This window comes from Oxyura jamaicensis, chromosome 23, assembly GCF_011077185.1.
Source record: "Oxyura jamaicensis isolate SHBP4307 breed ruddy duck chromosome 23, BPBGC_Ojam_1.0, whole genome shotgun sequence".
Lineage (NCBI taxonomy): Eukaryota > Metazoa > Chordata > Aves > Anseriformes > Anatidae > Oxyura > Oxyura jamaicensis.
The window spans coordinates 2,651,446-2,668,504 of NC_048915.1; the positions used below are offsets into that span (position 1 = coordinate 2,651,446).

At 56.7% G+C, this 17,059-nt stretch overlaps 1 protein-coding gene, 1 long non-coding RNA gene and 1 other non-coding gene across 6 annotated transcripts in view; all 3 read right to left on the bottom strand.

Moving 5' to 3' along the window:
* The window catches only part of LOC118177752, a 16,605-nt gene extending 13,938 nt beyond the window's left edge, over nucleotides 1–2,667 (bottom strand). Inside the window, exons 1-4 of the long non-coding RNA XR_004755911.1 lie at nucleotides 2,649–2,667; nucleotides 2,349–2,394; nucleotides 1,928–1,971; nucleotides 972–1,207 (exon numbers count right to left, since the gene is read on the bottom strand). This is a non-coding gene — a long non-coding RNA (uncharacterized LOC118177752). The remainder of the gene's footprint in view (nucleotides 1–971; nucleotides 1,208–1,927; nucleotides 1,972–2,348; nucleotides 2,395–2,648) is intronic.
* LOC118177839 lies at nucleotides 2,085–2,289 on the bottom strand. The gene has a single exon (XR_004755931.1). It is a non-coding gene; the product is annotated as a small nucleolar RNA SNORA73 family (small nucleolar RNA).
* A 2,185-nt stretch (nucleotides 2,668–4,852) lies between the features above and the next one.
* PHACTR4 (phosphatase and actin regulator 4) overlaps nucleotides 4,853–17,059 on the bottom strand; it is a 43,561-nt gene continuing 31,354 nt past the window's right edge. For all 4 annotated transcript variants that reach the window (XM_035345739.1, XM_035345741.1, XM_035345740.1 and 1 more), the window contains 10 exons: nucleotides 14,860–15,024; nucleotides 14,372–14,731; nucleotides 10,844–11,423; nucleotides 10,003–10,226; nucleotides 9,408–9,558; nucleotides 8,743–8,798; nucleotides 7,826–7,887; nucleotides 6,913–7,050; nucleotides 6,142–6,218; nucleotides 4,853–5,583 (listed from right to left, as the gene is read on the bottom strand). In XM_035345739.1, coding sequence (XP_035201630.1) covers nucleotides 5,568–5,583; nucleotides 6,142–6,218; nucleotides 6,913–7,050; nucleotides 7,826–7,887; nucleotides 8,743–8,798; nucleotides 9,408–9,558; nucleotides 10,003–10,226; nucleotides 10,844–11,423; nucleotides 14,372–14,731; nucleotides 14,860–15,024 — 1,829 coding nt within the window. In that variant the 3' untranslated portion in view covers nucleotides 4,853–5,567. The remainder of the gene's footprint in view (nucleotides 5,584–6,141; nucleotides 6,219–6,912; nucleotides 7,051–7,825; nucleotides 7,888–8,742; nucleotides 8,799–9,407; nucleotides 9,559–10,002; nucleotides 10,227–10,843; nucleotides 11,424–14,371; nucleotides 14,732–14,859; nucleotides 15,025–17,059) is intronic.

The window sequence follows — 17,059 nt, forward strand, 5'->3', positions numbered from 1 at the left end:
CATTCTTTGCCCCGTGAACGGTCAGGAACACGGCCGGGAGCCCCCTCCCACAAAAAAGCAAGGCCGCCGGTCCCAGCTCCCAGAGCAATTTTCAGCCCCGTTTTAGCAAACTCTTTCCCCAAAGCGAGCGGCACAACTCGCTCAGCGCTCCCCCCCCCCCCCCCAACACCTCCCTTTCATTTTCCCTCCAGGGAAGCTCCTGCCCAGCCTGCCAGCCCCGGAGCCCCCCCCTTTCCTTCTCCCTCGCCCCTTTTTTCACCAGGTTTGAGGCCCCGCAGCCCCATCCCTCACCGGGCAGCCGCCCCTGCCCTCTTCTGCTCAAAACGCCCCCAGCCCTGGGGACAGCGCCACAGCCTACTTACGGGGGGGGGGGTTAGAGATCCCAAGGTGTTCAGAGGTCCACCAGGAATTAAAGCAGCCTTTAAGTCCTTCACTTAACAGAGGGGAAAAACGCCTAAGTAGGGTTACCCAAATCATAGCAACCCCAAAGCCAGAGGTACAACCCCCAGCCCCCCACACAGCCGAGCTCCCCAGGGCTCTGAGGGCTACAAAACTTCCCTTACTGGTATCTGCACCAGTACGCCCAGTGTTGGTCCTGTTGAGCCCCAACCTCCCAGTCCCAGGAGCTGAGACTGCTGGAAATGAGGGCAGGCTGAAGGGGGGTGGAACATGGCCACACAGCACCATGAAATAAATGTTTACTCAGGGTTTCCTGAGCTCCATTCCAACAAACAGCTAGCAGTCATGCCAGAGACAACAGCCACAGACACCATTTCAAAGAACTTTATTTGTCAGGCACAGCATCACAGGTCCCGGAACACCCACAGAAGCTCCCAGATGGACACTTAGCACCAGCTGTACACCGTCACACCACACTCCCACCCTCTCCCCCAGCACCAGGCAGCCTCCCTCACAGCCACATTTCCCAGTGCCTTGCTTCACTTCTCAGGCTCCTTTTTCAGGTGGAGGACCAGGAGGTGCAGGCCCCCAGCACAAAGCACGTGCTCAGTGTCACCACGTGGAGGCACCTTTTCCCATTTCCAGCCTGCTCTGAACTCTGCAGAGGCTCGGATGATACACCCAGCATGAACCAAACCTCGGCCACCTCTGCTCAGAATTTGGGCTGGATTTGGCTCAGGATACTCACCCTCACTGGGTACACGCAGGCCGCTGTTGGCAGCACTCAATCCCAAGCCTTCACCACTGTCTGCAACAACAAAAGCCACAAGGAAGCTCATTATTTGTGTCCCACGTGGATTTTCCTACCTACAATCTGCCAGGAAGCACAATCCATTGCTAGTCCATCACATACACGACCAGGTCCAGCACAGCCATGTGCTCCCAGCCTTTGTTAAGCAAACCATGTGCCTTCCATCTCCCTTCTCCTAGTAAAAGCCCAGTGCTTCAGCACCCACATTAACATTATTTTCAAGGATAAAAAAGTCTGCTTTGGGACCGATTAACATGGAAATCTGGGTGAGCACACATGGGCTGTTCTTCACAAGGCTGAGACAACAAAATGGCTGAGCTGGGTCAGGTTTCACAAGGGCAAGGGCCTCAGCCAGGGCCTCCGTGACTCTGCACAAATTTGGTTCTGCTCTTCCCCAGATTCATATAACAAAGCCTCAAAAGCCAATTAAGCCCCACCATTCACCTTCATTTTATCAAGTTTTTCCCCTTTTCCTAATATTCAGGAGCAGGCCTCTTATACTAGTCCAACAAAAGCTTAAAGCCCTATGGAACACAAGCTAAGCTTCTGCTGTTAAACAGTGTCTATAAAGCCCCTACCAGTATTTCAGGATTTCAAACCCCTGATCGATGCCATTTCAGTTCGCATTAAGCCAGTTAAAAGCAAATATCTAAAGCTTAAAGGGGTCGCTATCAAGATTACAAGGTAATTACACAATGTCTGTGCAGGATCACTCACCTTCCAAAGCAGCACTCCACCGACATCAAAGTTTGAGTTAGAAACTGCAAACAACAAAGAAAAGGCGTTAAGTAACCGCTCTCAGACCCTCCTCCCTTCCCCCCAGCCTACACCCCCCACGTCTCCCCATGCCCCCAACCGAAGCCCCCCCCGTGTGATTTGTTTCCTGCATGGTTTATCTCCTCTGTAACGGCCCGGGGGCTCAGAGAAGCAGTAGGAATATGCAGGCTGCAGACTCGAGGCCCGGCTTGTTCTCCAACGTTGTGGAATGGGACCGTACGTCACAGGCCCGAGGGCCTACGCTCCCGCGCGCCACACGGACAGAGCCATGAGAGAGCTACTTCTCCGGGTGTCCACGTTGGGGTCTGCCCCCCCTCCACACCCCGGTACACCCCCCCCGGGTCCCCGGGCAGACACTCACTCGGGAAGCAGGCTGGGCGAGGCCGGACCGAGCACCAGCAGCGAACCTGGAGGAAGGGAGAGGAGGCGCTGAGGGGCGGCGCTGCCCAGCCCATCCCCCCCTGGGCAGGGCCCCCCCTCAGGCCGCTCGGCGCGGGTAGGCCGCGGTGGGCCCGGGGCTGGCTGCAAGCAGCACCGCCCTTCGCAGCCCTCATAGAAGTCGCCGGCTCCATAAGCCACAGCAAGAAGAACGGGAAAGAAGTGAGAAATGGGGAAAAAGCGGGAAAAAAAGGGGGGAAGGAAGAGGCCGCGCTCCGCTCACCTTCCGCACTCGCCGCCTGCCACCGGTGAAAGAGAACGAAGGGCCGCGCGCCGCGGTATTTATGGAGTATCCAGGGGGCGGGGCCTGGGCGCGCATGCGCGGAGAACAAGAGGGAGGGCCGAGCGGCTCGTGTGCAAAAGGGGAGCTTTGGCGGGAGAGGGGCCGGGCGCAGCGGGAGGGGGAGCATGCGCAGTGGGAAGGCGGGAAGGGGGCTGGGGGGGGGGGGTGAAGCAGGGAGTTATTGGGGTTGGGAACGCGCTGAGGTCGGGTGGGCCCCCCCGGCCCCCCCTGCCACCGCTGTCACCCACTGACCGTGTCCCCAAGCACCACGTCCAGCCTCTCCTTGAACATCCCCAGGGACGGTGACTCCACCACCTCCCTGGGCAACCCGTCCCAACGCCTGCCCGCTCCTTCTGTGAGGAAATGGCTCCTCGTTTCCAGCCTGAGCGCGCTAATTAGTCAGCCTTGTGTCCCCTAATTAGTCAGCCCCAGCTGTGTCCCCAAACCAGGACAGGACAGGGGGGCAAGATGACCTAGGCCTGGGGGGTGTAACTGTGAAGAATAGGTGAGAAACTCCCGGTGTGCACGTGTCCTCGGGCATTTAAATCACTTAATTTAGGATGCACACCTAAATTGGAATGAGATAAAAAATAACGAGGTGGCCTGAGCATGCGCAAGACCTGGGTTCAAGCAGCAAACACAGTAAGGAAGACTACCGACGACCACCAGCTTCCTCCCCAAAACCGCCAGTGGGAACAATAGTGCATGCGTCAGGGGCATTCACGTATTTTAATGAGTTAAGGAACCTGTAGGAATGTGTTGGTTATTTCTCAGAAATCTAATGGATATGCATGTTTTGATTGCACGTAACTGCTGTAGCCTGGGCGCACACACTGGGTGGAACGACCCCGTGTGACTGCCACCGCAATTAAAGAAAGCCTGCTTTCTAACACCCCACATTGAGTCTTAGAGAGTTTCTTTGATCAACTTTTAAGGTAACAGTTCAGCCCCGAGCAGAGCAGGCCGAGGGGAGGCCTCATGGCGGCCTGCAGCTCCCTCACAGGGAGCGGAGGGGCAGGCGCTGAGCTCTGCTCCCTGGGGACAGCGACAGGACCCGAGGGGACGGCATGGAGCTGGGACAGGGGAGGGTCAGGCTGGGGGTGAGGGAAAGGTTCTGCACCCAGGGGTGGTCGGGCACTGGGACAGGCTGCCCAGGGACGTGGTCACAGCCCTGAGCCTGCCAGAGCTCAAGAAACATTTGGACAATGCTCTCAGACACAGGGTCTGGTTTGGGGGTGGTGCTGTGTGGAGCCAGGAGCTGGACCCGGTGATCCCTGTGGGTCCCTTCCACCTCATGATGTCCTCTGCTTCTGGGGAGAAAAGGTCCTTCACCCCCCCGGCCCCCTCCAACACGAGCCATTTAAAACACAACCAGAGCATCATTTTTTTTTTTTTAAAAAAAACCTCCTAAAATACTTTTATTCAATAATTAAAATCTGTTGATGAGGAGACAGATATACAATGCAATGATTTAGTCTACAGCCGTACTGTACACGGGGAAGCTGTGAGGGACGCGCACCCACCGCGGGCGAAGGCAGCGCCGGGCGCGGGGCCCGGGCCTTGGCATGGCGCGGAGGCAGCGCAGCGAGGCCCCGCAGCTCCCGAAACAGCTCGAGCACCACGGCGGCAGGTCTGCGAAGAAGGCGAGCCCTCCTCTTCATTCCCACAGCCCTGCGGGGCTGCGATAGTCCCTTCGTGGCTAGCGGCATCTCACACGTGGGTTAGTTCTGGGCATGATACAGCAGTGCGCCCGTACCAGATTGAAACCCAATGTTCCGGAAGAACCAACGTGAGATTCTCAGAAGAGCAAGAGTATCTATTTTTAAGGTCACTTTTAAACCTCTTCTCCTCCCCGCACCTTCCACCCACACAGTGAAATTATCAAGTTTCCAGTAGGCTTTGCTGTAAAAATGAGAGAAGGCAAGTTTCACCCTGATTTGGGAGAGTAAAAAAAAAAACATCTGAGAGGAAGCGACGATAAAAAGAATTTACTACTACCACAGCTTCCCCAAATTAAAAAGTTTTAAAAAGGCAACAGTCATTTCCTGGTTCTGTAATTTGTTAAATGAGCCTAGATATTCTCAAGACAAGATCCATTAACATCACCGCAAGTGTGAGAGAGTAGGGAGGGAACGCTTTATACATTTGTGTTTTGTTTTTTGCCTTTTTTTTCTGGTTTTGAGTTCTTTTGATTTTTTTTTACAAAAAAAAAAAAAAAAAAAAAGATGCAGCATATGTTAATATCTATACAATTCCCTTCCAGGACAACAAACCGTTGGTCAGTAGTGATTCAGGACATTAAAGATACGACAGATGCGAGCGAATCCAAAACATGACGAGTCACTTGTCAGTTGTCTGCCAGGTCAGCATCTGCACGGGGCTCTCTGTACACAGCTAATATACACACGTGCTTCCTAGCACATCCACTCGCCATTCCTCAGCTCTCCAACACCAGAGCTGCCGAGTTTTTTCCTCCTCCAGGTAAAGAGAGAGGAAACGAAGGGCTTGCACCCAAAAGGAGTATGTACAGCCGAGAACTGGCCCGTCACGACAGGAAGGGAGCTGGAGAACGAAGCGCTCGTTCACACGTGCGTGGACTCCTGGCAGGGAGGAGAGGCGTATTGCTGAGCTGCGCGAGGTATAGTGTTCAGTTCCAGCCTGATGGCACTCGAGACGTGTTTGTTCCAGTGAAATGCTACATTCAGACAGGATTGCCCCTTCCCTGGCCGAAAGCCCTTTTCTGGATATGTTTTGAAGGCAAATCTTGGAAGAGTCGAGGTTCTGCCCTTGCTGTATTGCCCAGGAGAGGGACGCAGAGAACTTCCAGTCCTCTCGGGTCTCTTGCTCCTTCTTGGAAGATTATGGTCGATGGTACCTAAAAGCCAAGTGAAAAAAACAAAGTGTCATCCTCGGAACTTGGGTTAACAGTTACTGAACGGAATCATTTCTGAATTCTCAGCCCTCAGCGAAGCTGTTAACAGTTTCACCTCTGCCTTAGAAAGCGTTTGTGCTCTGCAAACACTCAGCCACACAGCTCGGGGGCAGGGGGAAGAATCACTCGCACCATGATGCACAGGTTACTGCTTGGGTCGCATCAGAGCTAACTACCAGTGTGCTTTGTGGCTGTGGCTTCTGCCGCATGTCTCTAGTCCCAGAAAAGCATGCTCGGGCTGCGGCCTCACACAGGTTTCAGCAACACACCAACCCAGCCACTGGCCATTTTGAGTTTCCAGGGTGCCCCCAGTTTAGGGAAGAACACCTCTTCATGTCAGGTACTCCTCCTGTCACCCAACAACACCGAGGTGGAAAGGGATATTAAATCTGCAAGCGCCGCACAGGTCATTTTCCTAAGGATTCGGTGCTCTGAGCCCAGCAGCACCCCTGCAACACAGCTCTCCCAACAGCACAGACTACGCGAGCGCTGTGGTCTCACCGCGTGAACTGTTTGCTCTCCTCGTGGACTTCCATTTCACAGCTCTTAAACTCGTTTAGCTCCTTCCGGATGGCAGCCTGCGTGAAAAGGGAGAGATCTTTATCTCCTGCTGGGGCATATGACCCTCTATCCCCCATTTTCAGTGAGCTCAGGCACGGCAAGAAGGTGCCGTGGCTCCAACACTGCTGCTCAGGATCGTCCTCCATCACCTTTCAGTGGTGAAGCAAAGAGTAAGAGCAGTTTTTAACCATGAGCCTGAGTCCCTCGGTTCTTTTTGGTAGAGGAAGGAGCTTGGATTGCAGCAGCCACCCAAACTTTCACGGATCCTTCGCACCAGACAGAATTTAATCTGCCCCACCTCCTCCACACCAAGGCCGGGCAGTCCCCACAAGTGGCCAGGGAAGATGAGAACAGGCATCTTCCCTGCCAGCTTGCCTAAGCCTGCCTCAGCCTGTGAAAAACTGCACTCCCCCAACCAACGCCCTGCGCCTTGCTCCCTCTTGTACCACCAGAAGCCAAGACTGGTCTCACTGCAGCGCAGGCAGTGCCCGTGTGGGCTCCGTGTCACCGTGGAGGGGGCAGGAACAGGGCTGGGTACAACACACGTGGGTGAAGCACGCTGGTGGTGCTTGGTGGGGTGGCAGAGGGAAAGATGCAGAGGTTTAAAAAAAAAAAAAAGAAAAAAAGAGCAAATCTTGGCTCTCAGCCTTTGGCTTGGGACACCCCGACCTAGCTCCCTGCCCCGCCTGGGAACAGGACGCTCCCTGTTACCTTGTCAGCCGGCGTAAGCTTTGTCCACGGCTTATCTGCTCGCCGGTCGTAGTCTTGAGCATCTGTCACTTCCACATATTCGTTAAACCTCAGGATCTTCCTGGCCTGCAGCTCTGCCACTGTAGGCCTTTGGCTGAGCTGAATGCAAGAACAAGAAGTTAGTGAGCGCCTTGTCCCCAGAGCTGCTCAGGAGCTGCCATCCCAGGTGAAACAGAGACCAGTTCCCTCACTGGGACACCGAGGTCCTGCTCACGATGCAAGGGACCAGGCAAACCCTCTCACGATTTACCTCTCACGGGTCTTGCTTGGATCACGAGGCCACAAGGGCAGAACCGAGGCCACGCTCGCAGGAAGAGAGAACGAGGGGTTTGGGAACAGCCACTGCAGGGTGGCCCCAGCGAACACCCCAGAACCAAGCCCATTTTCTGCTTCAGCTACAGCAGAACCCCCATGTCATATCCGCAGGCCCTTTGGAAGATATTCCCCAGCCATGCGTAACAGCGAGCGACTTGGGCATCGCAGCTGAGAGCAGCTCTGCTCAGCTTCCCGCGAGCTGTTGCTTGTGAAATGAATTTCTGGGGAGCCTGGTGTGAACGTCGTGGCCACTGACATACTGCTGGAACAGGTCAGCACGGGCAAAACTTCCAAGTGCCAGGTGCCAAACAGACCTCATCTAGCTCGTTACACCTGATGCCAGCTCCGATCTGTCAGCGCCCAAACCGGCTGCGGTGCCAAGGGCTGGCCGTGGCTGACAGACCGCATTCTGCAGTCCCCGCCGTCAGAGGGCACCGGGGACGATTACACAACAGCCCCGTGACTTCACCCGCAGCACGGCGCCTACGACGTGCTCACAGCCACCACCGACCCTGACGGCTCTGCCAGATGGCAGTGGCAGCACGACGGCCAGCAGTACCTTTCTGGTGAGCCTGCGTTTGATCTCTCGCTTCTCGGCTTGACGGTCAGCTTCGTTTTTCGCTGCCAAGGGGAAAAAAAACAACAATTTTTTCCCCTAAGCATCACAGGTTTTGAAAAGCGCCTTCTGGACTTGAAGAGAGAAGAAGGGTGAGCTTTATCAGACTGACCACGTATCTGCAGTCGCTACAGGCAGAGAGAGCAGCCCAACTCCATACCCCTACCCAGCGAGTGACGGTGGTAACGTGGCCCTTCATGTGGCACGGGTGAGTCACTCTCTCCAGCTGCACGTATGTTAAAGATTAATGGCCATGCTGTCAAAACTGCACCCTAGCCTCTTTGCAGATTGCTCTTCCCCAAAGCTATTCTACTAATAGTTTAAAGAGAACAGCAGCGCAGATTAATATTTTAAATGGAAACTTCCTCAACTGCCACCTCCCTTTCCCCAAGATGTTTAAAACTGTTGTGGAACAAGGTGTGGCCGAGAGAAACGTGCTCACTGGACAACGAGCTGCTGCTTTCTGGGTCGTACAGTGCAACGCTGCGATGTCCGGGCCACAAATTAAAGCCCAGCCCAAACAAAGACCCGTGACAGTCCTCGCTGCGTAACTTCAGAGCAGAGCCTTAGCCAGTTCCCGTATTTCACCCTGAGGTTTCAGGCAGGGGACAGGTAGTGCTTCCACAATCCGATGCTTTCAACTCTATTGCTTGGTGCCCTGGCTAAAGAGCTGATTTTAGCCAGGTCCTGGCGGTAACGAAGCACTGGGAAAAGCAGCAGGACAGCTTCCCTGCGGTGGTGTGACCAAAGCATCTCCGTCTGTACGTTTCAGGCAGACCCCACGTATCCACGTACTAAACCGTGAGACGGGAAGCACGGCAGCTTTTATTACTTAGGACCACCGGAGGAGCATTACTCACGTTGAAGTATGTTCCTCTGCTCCAGTTCTTCCGCTGTCGGTCTCTGACTCAGTCGCCTAAAGGAAAGCAGAACACGTTAGGCGCTTGTCATCTGGTCATCCGTCAGCAGGGGATGAAGAACACCGCTGCTTTTGTGGTCTGAGGGCTCCCAGACCTCCTCAGCGCTGCTCAGCCACCAGTGGAGATCACTGCTGCCCTGTCTGGGGCTCTCCTCCCCTCCACTCAAGCAAGCAGCTCAGCCCCAGGCCCAGGTTAGGGAAGAACTGTGCCCCCCAAAAGCTCAGGGGAAACTTTCTAGGGCAGATGAGCAGAGGCTGGAACATCAGCAGCCCCAGCTTCACCCACCACCATCAGCACTCCGTCCTCATCTTTATAGGCCATCCGTATTTTACGGCAGTAATGCTTCTGTAGCCCTTGAGATCTTCCCCTCCCAAACCATTTAACATCTGGAATCAGGGGCCTGTTAGGAGACACTGCTCGATGCCAGGAGAAGATTCCAGCCCTTACAGCACTTGGCCTCCCAGCCCTGACCCAGCAGCCTTGCCCAACCGACCGTGCTGTTCCAGCAGAGGCTGCTTCAACAAGACACCAGCTTTGTCCAGTCCCCCCCCCTACCCTCAGGCCGTACTGCGGGTCCACCCGTAACCCTCCTCTGCTTCTTGTACCTGGTCAGTGTCGACCCGATCTGGTTCCGAATTTGGTTCCACTCCTCCTTGCTCTTCCGAGGAAAGACGAACTTTTCTTCCTGCACCGCGGTTGCGTTGCCCAGCTTCATGGCTAGCGTGTCTTTCCTCTTCACTTTGTTGGCCAGCGTGCCTGCGGGGAGGAGAGCGATGCGATGCGGCTGAGGACGGCGGTGCCTGAGCACAGCCACGTGCCCCCGGCAGTTGTGCTCTCCCCTGGGGTTTGCTTTCCCAGCTCAGCACCACAGCTCCCGAGCTTGCAGGAACTGCTCACGACAGCACCTGCCAGCATCCCGGCGCGATGCCAGCAGCTCAGCGGACCCCCCCCCACACCTGAAGGGGTGGGACAGCAAAGGCTACTGCATTAACCAACTGCAGCTGGAGGGGGAGCATCTCACCAGAAGAACCTTCAGGTTTGGCTGAAAAAGGCTTTGAAAAGGCAGGGGGGAGGACGTGGTACGGCATGAAACCAAGAGCCAAGAGCTTCACTGCATGAAGTAGCACAGCCAGGTCACAGCACAGCCAGGACTGAGTTCAGCCGGGGCAAAGAGGGAGAGCTGCAATGTCAAAGGCTTACTGTTATGGCTTTCATCCTCTTCCTCATCCTCGTCATCTTTGTAGAGGATGGGCCCCTCCGAGTCAGAGTCGCTCATCCCTTCGTCTCCCTCCTGCTCCTCTGGCAGGACCTGGGGCACCAGCTTTGGGATGACCGTTACAGACGGCACATCTCCAATATACACACGAGGGCCCGGAGCTTGCTCTTCTTCCTGGTCTTCATCTTCCTCTTCCTCATCGTCTGGACTAACGAGAAGCACACCATTACATCTCAACACATCCCACGGGGGCTGGGGGAATACCCTGGACGCGAAGCCCCGTTAGCGGTGCTCGGCCCGTAGGAGGCAGGTCTGTGGGAGCCCCGTGATCCCGCTGCGTCCCCTCTCCCCGCAGCACGGGGAGCTCTCGGGGGAAATGCCAGAGACGGGTTCACTGCAGAAACAAGCGAGCCTCTCGCTACCCTGCTCTGGGAGGTCCAACTCCACACCAGACAGCCCCTTTCCCACTTCCCTCTGCGAAAGGCAAGGTTAAGCGGGCCACGGCCGGATGAAATCCAGAACCTCGTTTTGTCTTAGTGCAATTAAAGACAGGCCGGACTCCTGGCACCAGCCTGCGTTTGTACTCTGGAACGCGTTCCCCTTGGGGTGATAAATTCGCAGAACCGGGGTTAACTTCACGGGGAAGATGCAGCGGGCCCCTAAGAGGCTGAAAGATCCAGCCAACGGGCAAAACGCTTTCTGGAGTGCTTCAAAGAGCAAAGAATCCAGGGCTGCTTTCTTTGCCATCAGAGCCTGGCTGTGAGAAGCAGGGGGTGCAACGTCAGCGCGTTGGGGTTTACCGGAGCTAACGGGGGAGGTACTCACACTTTCAGCATCTCGATGGTGACCGGCAGGGACCTCGTCCTGCCCAGCGTGCCGCTGTCCTCCCCGAAGGCGTCGTTCTCGAAGAGCAGCGAGTGGGCTCTGTGCGAGCCGTCGGCAGGCGGGGTGACGGGCAGGGGGCTGGCCAGCGCCTGCTGGATCCGGATGTGCAGCGGGACCTGGGGCAGCCGCGGCAGCGCTTGAGGCTCGCCGAAGCCTTGCTCTGCCGGCCTCTTCGCCGCCTCGGGGGGCCTGAAGTCCTCCGGAGGAGGGGGAGGCTCTTTGGGCAGGTCCAGGGAGCGCGGAGGGTCCAGGACGGGGGTGGAGGCGGGCAAGGGCACGCGGGGAGGCTCCGGCGGTACGTGCGTGGGCAGCGGCGGCGACGGCGAGGGCGGCGGGTACGCGGGGGCCATGTGCATGGGTATCAGCATGGGGCGGCTTGCCGTCACCGTCCTGTCGCTCGGGGGCTTGGAAGCGAGGGCTGCCTCTGACGCGGTGCTAGGCAGGAGGCCTCTCTTCGGTGGGAGAGGAGGGGAAGCCTTGGACAAGGCCGTTCCACTGTTCATCGCTTGAGAAAGTTCAGCTGGAAACCAAAGGGACACACGGGTTAACGGGGCGTTTGCCAGGTGCCCTTCACCGGCGTGGAGTAAGAGCCAAGGACTCAGAACCTCGGCCCAAACCATCTCAGCCGCTCTTCTGCCACGAGGTGCCAGCGATAAGCAGCTTGCGAGCCTCCAGCGCGCCCTTCCTGCAGCAAAGAGCTGGGAGAGCAGCCAGAAACACGCGGGCTGGGAGAGGTCTGCGCGCCCTGCTGCAGCGGGGGGACACAGCCCCAGCCCTCGGCTGGCAGCAGGCGGAGCTCACCCAGAGCCAGCGCGCAGCCGAGGAGCGCGGGGACGTCGGGCACTTCGCGGCTGTATTTACAGCGTCCCTTTGCAAAGGAATCCGAGACGTGCAGGGCACTCCGGTCGTGTTGACGGTTCCCTTGCACGTTAAAAAATAAACAAACTGGGGAGGGGGGAGTCTCACTTGGAGAACAAAGGCAGCAGAGCTGCAGGCAGCAGCAGCGTGCCTTCCCCTTCATCTGCCAGCCCAGCCCAAGGACACCTTGCTGCTGGCAGCTCCTGCCTGAGGATGAGCTTTTGCTCTGCTCCAAAAAAAAACCTGCTAAAGCTTCCAGAACTACTAGAGAGCCTTGAGTCTTCATCAGATTTGTCTGGGTGATGGAGGAGACGGGAAGAAACAGGAACCACATCGGATGAAGGAAAACGGCTGCAGGAGGAAATCTCTTCAGGTTCCCGGAACCTTTAGGTCCTGGGGAAGAAGTTGCACCCGTGAAGACCGCTCTGCTCTTGCTGTAGGAGCCTGCAACCTTCAGCATCCACATTCTGGTGACTCGTGGGGCTTGGCAAGGTTTCGCCCACCCGCTGGAAGCGCAGCAGAGGACGGCCGCAGAGCCGGGCCCCACCAGGGAGCTGGAGGAGTCGCGCGCCGCAAGAGGGTGCTGCGGGCAGGGAGCGCCCCGCCAAGATAAGGCCGCATATCCGGAGAGAGGTGGGCACATTTCTGGGATGTTTAGCATTTTTAGACTTTCCCCTCGTAGATTAAGAGCCAGATTGTGGAAAACACCCTGAGTGCCCTCAGCTCCCATCAGCGCCAGCCCGGAGGGATTGCAGCGTCCCTTCAGCAGGGCTCGGAGCCTGGCAGGACCAGGCTCAGGTCACCTCTGGGTAACAGCAGACAGATTTTGAAAGGGACCGAGTAGTTGGCAGGAGAAAGAGGAGACAGGAGAGGGCTGGGCACCACTTAAAGCATCCACCTGAACCAGCCAGTGCGGTAAGGAGGGAAGCCAGCGAGTGCCACCGCGGCCGGATCCACTGCTCCAGCCCCGACCAGATCTCAGCTGCTGCTCCTGAACCCCCCCAGCACCACGCACCGGGGCTGCGCCGAGCTCCCGGCCGTCCGGAGGGCACCGCGTGCCCTGCTTTCTTTTTTCAAGCTGATGCTGATTAAAATCCCAGTCCCCACGAGTGTTTCCTTAGCCTTGTTTTCAGCTGCTGCCTCAGACAGCAGGACTGCTCGCAGAATGAGCACGAGGGAACCAACGGGCGACCTGCACGCCGGCAGCTCTCCCTGCCTGGGTTATCACAGCAGCAGCAGCACAACAACTGAAACGCCCGGAGTCAGAGCGTGCACCAGAGACCTCCTGAAGCCAGTTCCACTGCTGCTGTTTATCCACAGCAGCAAAAGGAGGCTCGTGCAGCAGTGATGGCAAGCACGGCTCCGTCGTGCCTCTCTCCTCTGGGAAACGAGGGGTTGGCTGCTCCCCTCCCTTCTCCTCCACATCCCCGCAGCTGCACCCAGCCCCGGATTTTGGGGAGGCCGGGTCCAAGCAGACAGTGGACAGACCGCTGTCTTCAGCTGCATTTGTTGTTCCGCAGGTACCTCCTGCAATTAGTGCTGGGGCATTTCAAATACCATCTGCGACGTGTGCAAGCAGCTTAAGGAAAACAAGAAGGGATTTCATCGGGTGCTCAGGCGCGGTCGGACTAATCAAGCTGGTCTGGCACACAGGAGAGTTTTATCAAGGTCACTTGCAAAACCTGCCAGGGCAAGGAGCAGCCCCAAACCGAGCAGAGGGATGCAGGCTGCACGGAAAGCAGTGGCCCAGGCTAGTTCTGATGGTAACCTGCACACCCTCTCGGCTTCTACCGCTGCCTCCCAAGCCACACCTGCGTAACGCCTCCGCTCTGAGCCACCACCACAGACCTGTCCCATTGATCTTCCCGGGAACCTCCCTCCTGACCTGCACCAGCCTCTGCCGGCCCAAGGCGAAGATCGGGAGGTGAGCTGGGGAATACGAACAGGGTAGGGACTGGAGCTGGCTCGTTTTCCCCAGCAGTGCTTCTAAAAGTCCTGAACAGGGCAGGATCTCAGCTTTCAGAATCATCTGCTTAGAAACAGAGCTAAGACGCTTAATTCTTTCCCTAAGTGGGAAGATTCAGCTCAAATGACACCGGAGTATTCGCCCATGGGATGAGACATAAGGACACCAGACTAACACAGCAATGTCCTGGCCGCAGACCCTGGAGAAGGTGCCTGGGTATAACCAAGTCTCGTCCACCATCCACAGCCCCAGGTGTCCGTGGCTGATTCCCAGCTCTCCGCGGAGCATCGACGTGGAGACAGCCGTGCAGCTGCCACAGAACTGCCTTCCCCTCTCCCTGCACCACTCCCACCCCTGCCAGAAGCAGGCAGGGTTCCCCTCCTGCCGGTAGGCAACGTGCCCGTCCGACCGAGCGGGTGACTTGGGGCACGGCGCTCCAGGAATTGCCCTCAGCACACGGATGCCCTGGCCAAACACTGGCAGATCTTTTAAGCCCAAAGCGGGCTGTTTTCAGCCAAAACCATCCAACGCTGTGATACGATGTTCTCTAAATCATACCCAGACACAGCCTCTCCCCCTTTGTAAGGGAATATCAGAGCGAGGGCTCCGGAACACCCACCAGGGCAGCTGGCAGAGGCACTTACCTATCACCGAGTTGCTGTTTCTGTTGACAGGCTTGGGCGGCGGGACGGGAGGCTGCTTGGCAGGAGCCGTGCTGGTCGTGCTCACGGGAGCAGTAGTGTTGGCACCGGCAAGAGCAGGGGGCAGAGTCCTGGGGGCTGGGGAGGGGGCAGCTGTGGAATTGACTGTCTTTGCTGCGCCAGGGGCCGTGGTGGTGGGTGCGGGTTTTGCAGCGCTGCTGGCAGGTGCAGGATCCTTTGCTTGCGCCTCGTTTGCCTCCTGGGACGTGGAGGGAGGTCTTTTTGGAGGAAGAAGGGGCTGCCTGGCAACGTGGGGCTCCTGCAGTGGCTCCGGTTCGGGACCAGGTTGGCTGCTGGAAGAGCCTGCAAGGTGAGACAGCTCCGGTTAAGAGGCTAGAAGGCCCAGAGGAGGGAGGAAGAATCAGATGAGAATTCAAAGCTAGTCCCATACGGATCTGAAGCGACCGATTCTGCACGCTCCGGTTTCTCACCTTGTCTTTTCTTTGGTTCCTCAGCTGGAACAGGCTTCCTAAGGCTGGATGACTTCGGGGCCTCTTCCTCCTGGCTGGCCGGGTTACCGGCCCCGGGACCACCGATGGGGACCGTGTGGCCATTCTTCAGTGCCGGCGGGTTCAGCTTCTCTGGTTCCTCACCATCTGCGAGGGGACGGGAGGAGAGAAACAACAGAAAACGCTCAGAAAGCACGAGAGGGAAGAGACGTGGCTGAGCTGCCGGCGATCGGCACTGATTCCTAGCATGCCAACCCCAGCTCGGGCTGAGAGCTCTCGGTTTCGTTATCAACGAGCAAAATGCTACAGCACCGGATCCCATCAAGTGTTCTTCTCCTTCAGCAGCCCCTTCGCCTACCACCTTGTTTAGGAAGAAGGCTGCCGCGTTTAAAAACCTGGGACTGGTGTGCCCAGCGAAGCTGCGGTCGCAGTCAGCCTCCAGCAGCTCCCACATCCCCTCACCACTACAGAGCCATCGCATTTTCTGCTGCAACACGAAATCCAGCAGCAGCCAATTCTTCTGCTGGACGTGAAATGGCAGATTTTGGATAATTCCTTCAGATTAGCACCTCTGTTTTCCTTCCATTTCCGCCCTGAATGGGGCAGGAAGGTCACCGCTGTGCCCGCAGGGCAGCTTTCCTCGCTTTTCACCTCCATTTTAATCGGACGGAGCAACGCATCTTCCTCAGCCTGACGTGGCTCAGCCCGCCCACCTCTGCTTTTGTAGATGCCAGCGCGGGGTCTCCCGCATGCCAGAAGCAAGCCCTCCTCTGGAGTAAATAAATACACGAAATCTTTTCAGCCCCGCTTGATCCTGATGCTTTCGAGAGCGCTTCGAGCCCTACCAACGGCTGAAATCCTCAGCCGTTCTCTGCCTCCGTAGCTGCCTCCACAGGACGACCTCTTGGTGTTATTCCCAAATTCAGGCTTCACAGCCCTCGTTAGGGGCAGTGCCTGTTCTGACTGCTTTCTGTTTCAAGAGGACCAGAGCACGTACGTCACCCGTTCGATTCGCGGTCCCTAGCATTTTCAGCCTGGCACCCCTCAGGCGGTTCGTGGACAGCATCTCGAGCCTGCCAGGTGTGCTAGCACGTTCTGCTGCTCGCTTGCGCTGATTTATCCCACTGCCCTCTACTCCCCACGCCGAGATCCCCTCCCCTGGGGGACACAGCGTTATGCAGAGGCGCCCTGGTGATATGCAGAAGCTGAAAGCAAAGGTGCCAAGCTGAAAGCTCCCCAGGCTTTTTCTGCAAAAAACAATAATAATAATAATAAAATAATAAAAAAATACCCTTGGTTCCTGCAAGGAGATGGAAAACAGCTCTGCCCTTCCCTGAAATGCAGGAAGTGCAGACAGCAGCAAGAGGGAGTTTCCTCCCCAGCCAGGGCTGAAACTCAAGAGATGAGCTGGGAGCTTTTTATAGCAGCAATCGCCTCTGGCTAGCCGGAGTTTTCAGCCAGGGAGGCAGGAACAGCACGATCTTGCTTTTTCCTTAGTCACTCACACCTGGCGTGCCCTTCTCTGGCAGGGAGCTGCAGCACACCGCCGGCTCCTCGCTGCCCCGGCCTCCCCGGGGAGCAGCAGGGCCTCGTCCCCTGCCAGCTGCGTGGGGTTCCAAAAGCCTCTGCTCTGCCTCTTCCCTACCTCCTTGCTCGCTCAGGGGGTTCCAGGTTTATTTTTTTTGCTATGGACTCACCTAAGAAAAGTAGCTGACCCTGTAAGAGCCGGTCTTAAAACTGCAAGGAAACGCAGAAACCTTCCGCCACCATCCCGTGACCCTTCCAGCGTCTTAAAAATCATAGAAGCAAGGATTTAGATGATGTGCTCCCTAACCTAACCCTCCTGACAACATCGATCGCTCCCTCGGGCTTGCACCTTGTCCAGGTTATCACCATCTCCTGCTCCTTCAGCCAGCTCAGATGACTTAAAGCAGAAAATAATTCCACCTCTCAGCCACGCTTCTGGTCCAGCCTCACCGTCTGGAAGACCTCTCCTCTGTCACCTCCAGTGGGAAGTTTGCTGCACGGAGCCTTTGATCTCCACAGTTTCGTGCTGTGACCTCCTACACTTGTGTACCACGGCGAATTCTTCCTCCAGCCCAGCGCTCACCCCCTCAGGTGGTTCTACGTGGCTTTTATTACAGGGCAGCTGCAAACAACCCTGTTAGCTTTTACTTCGCTG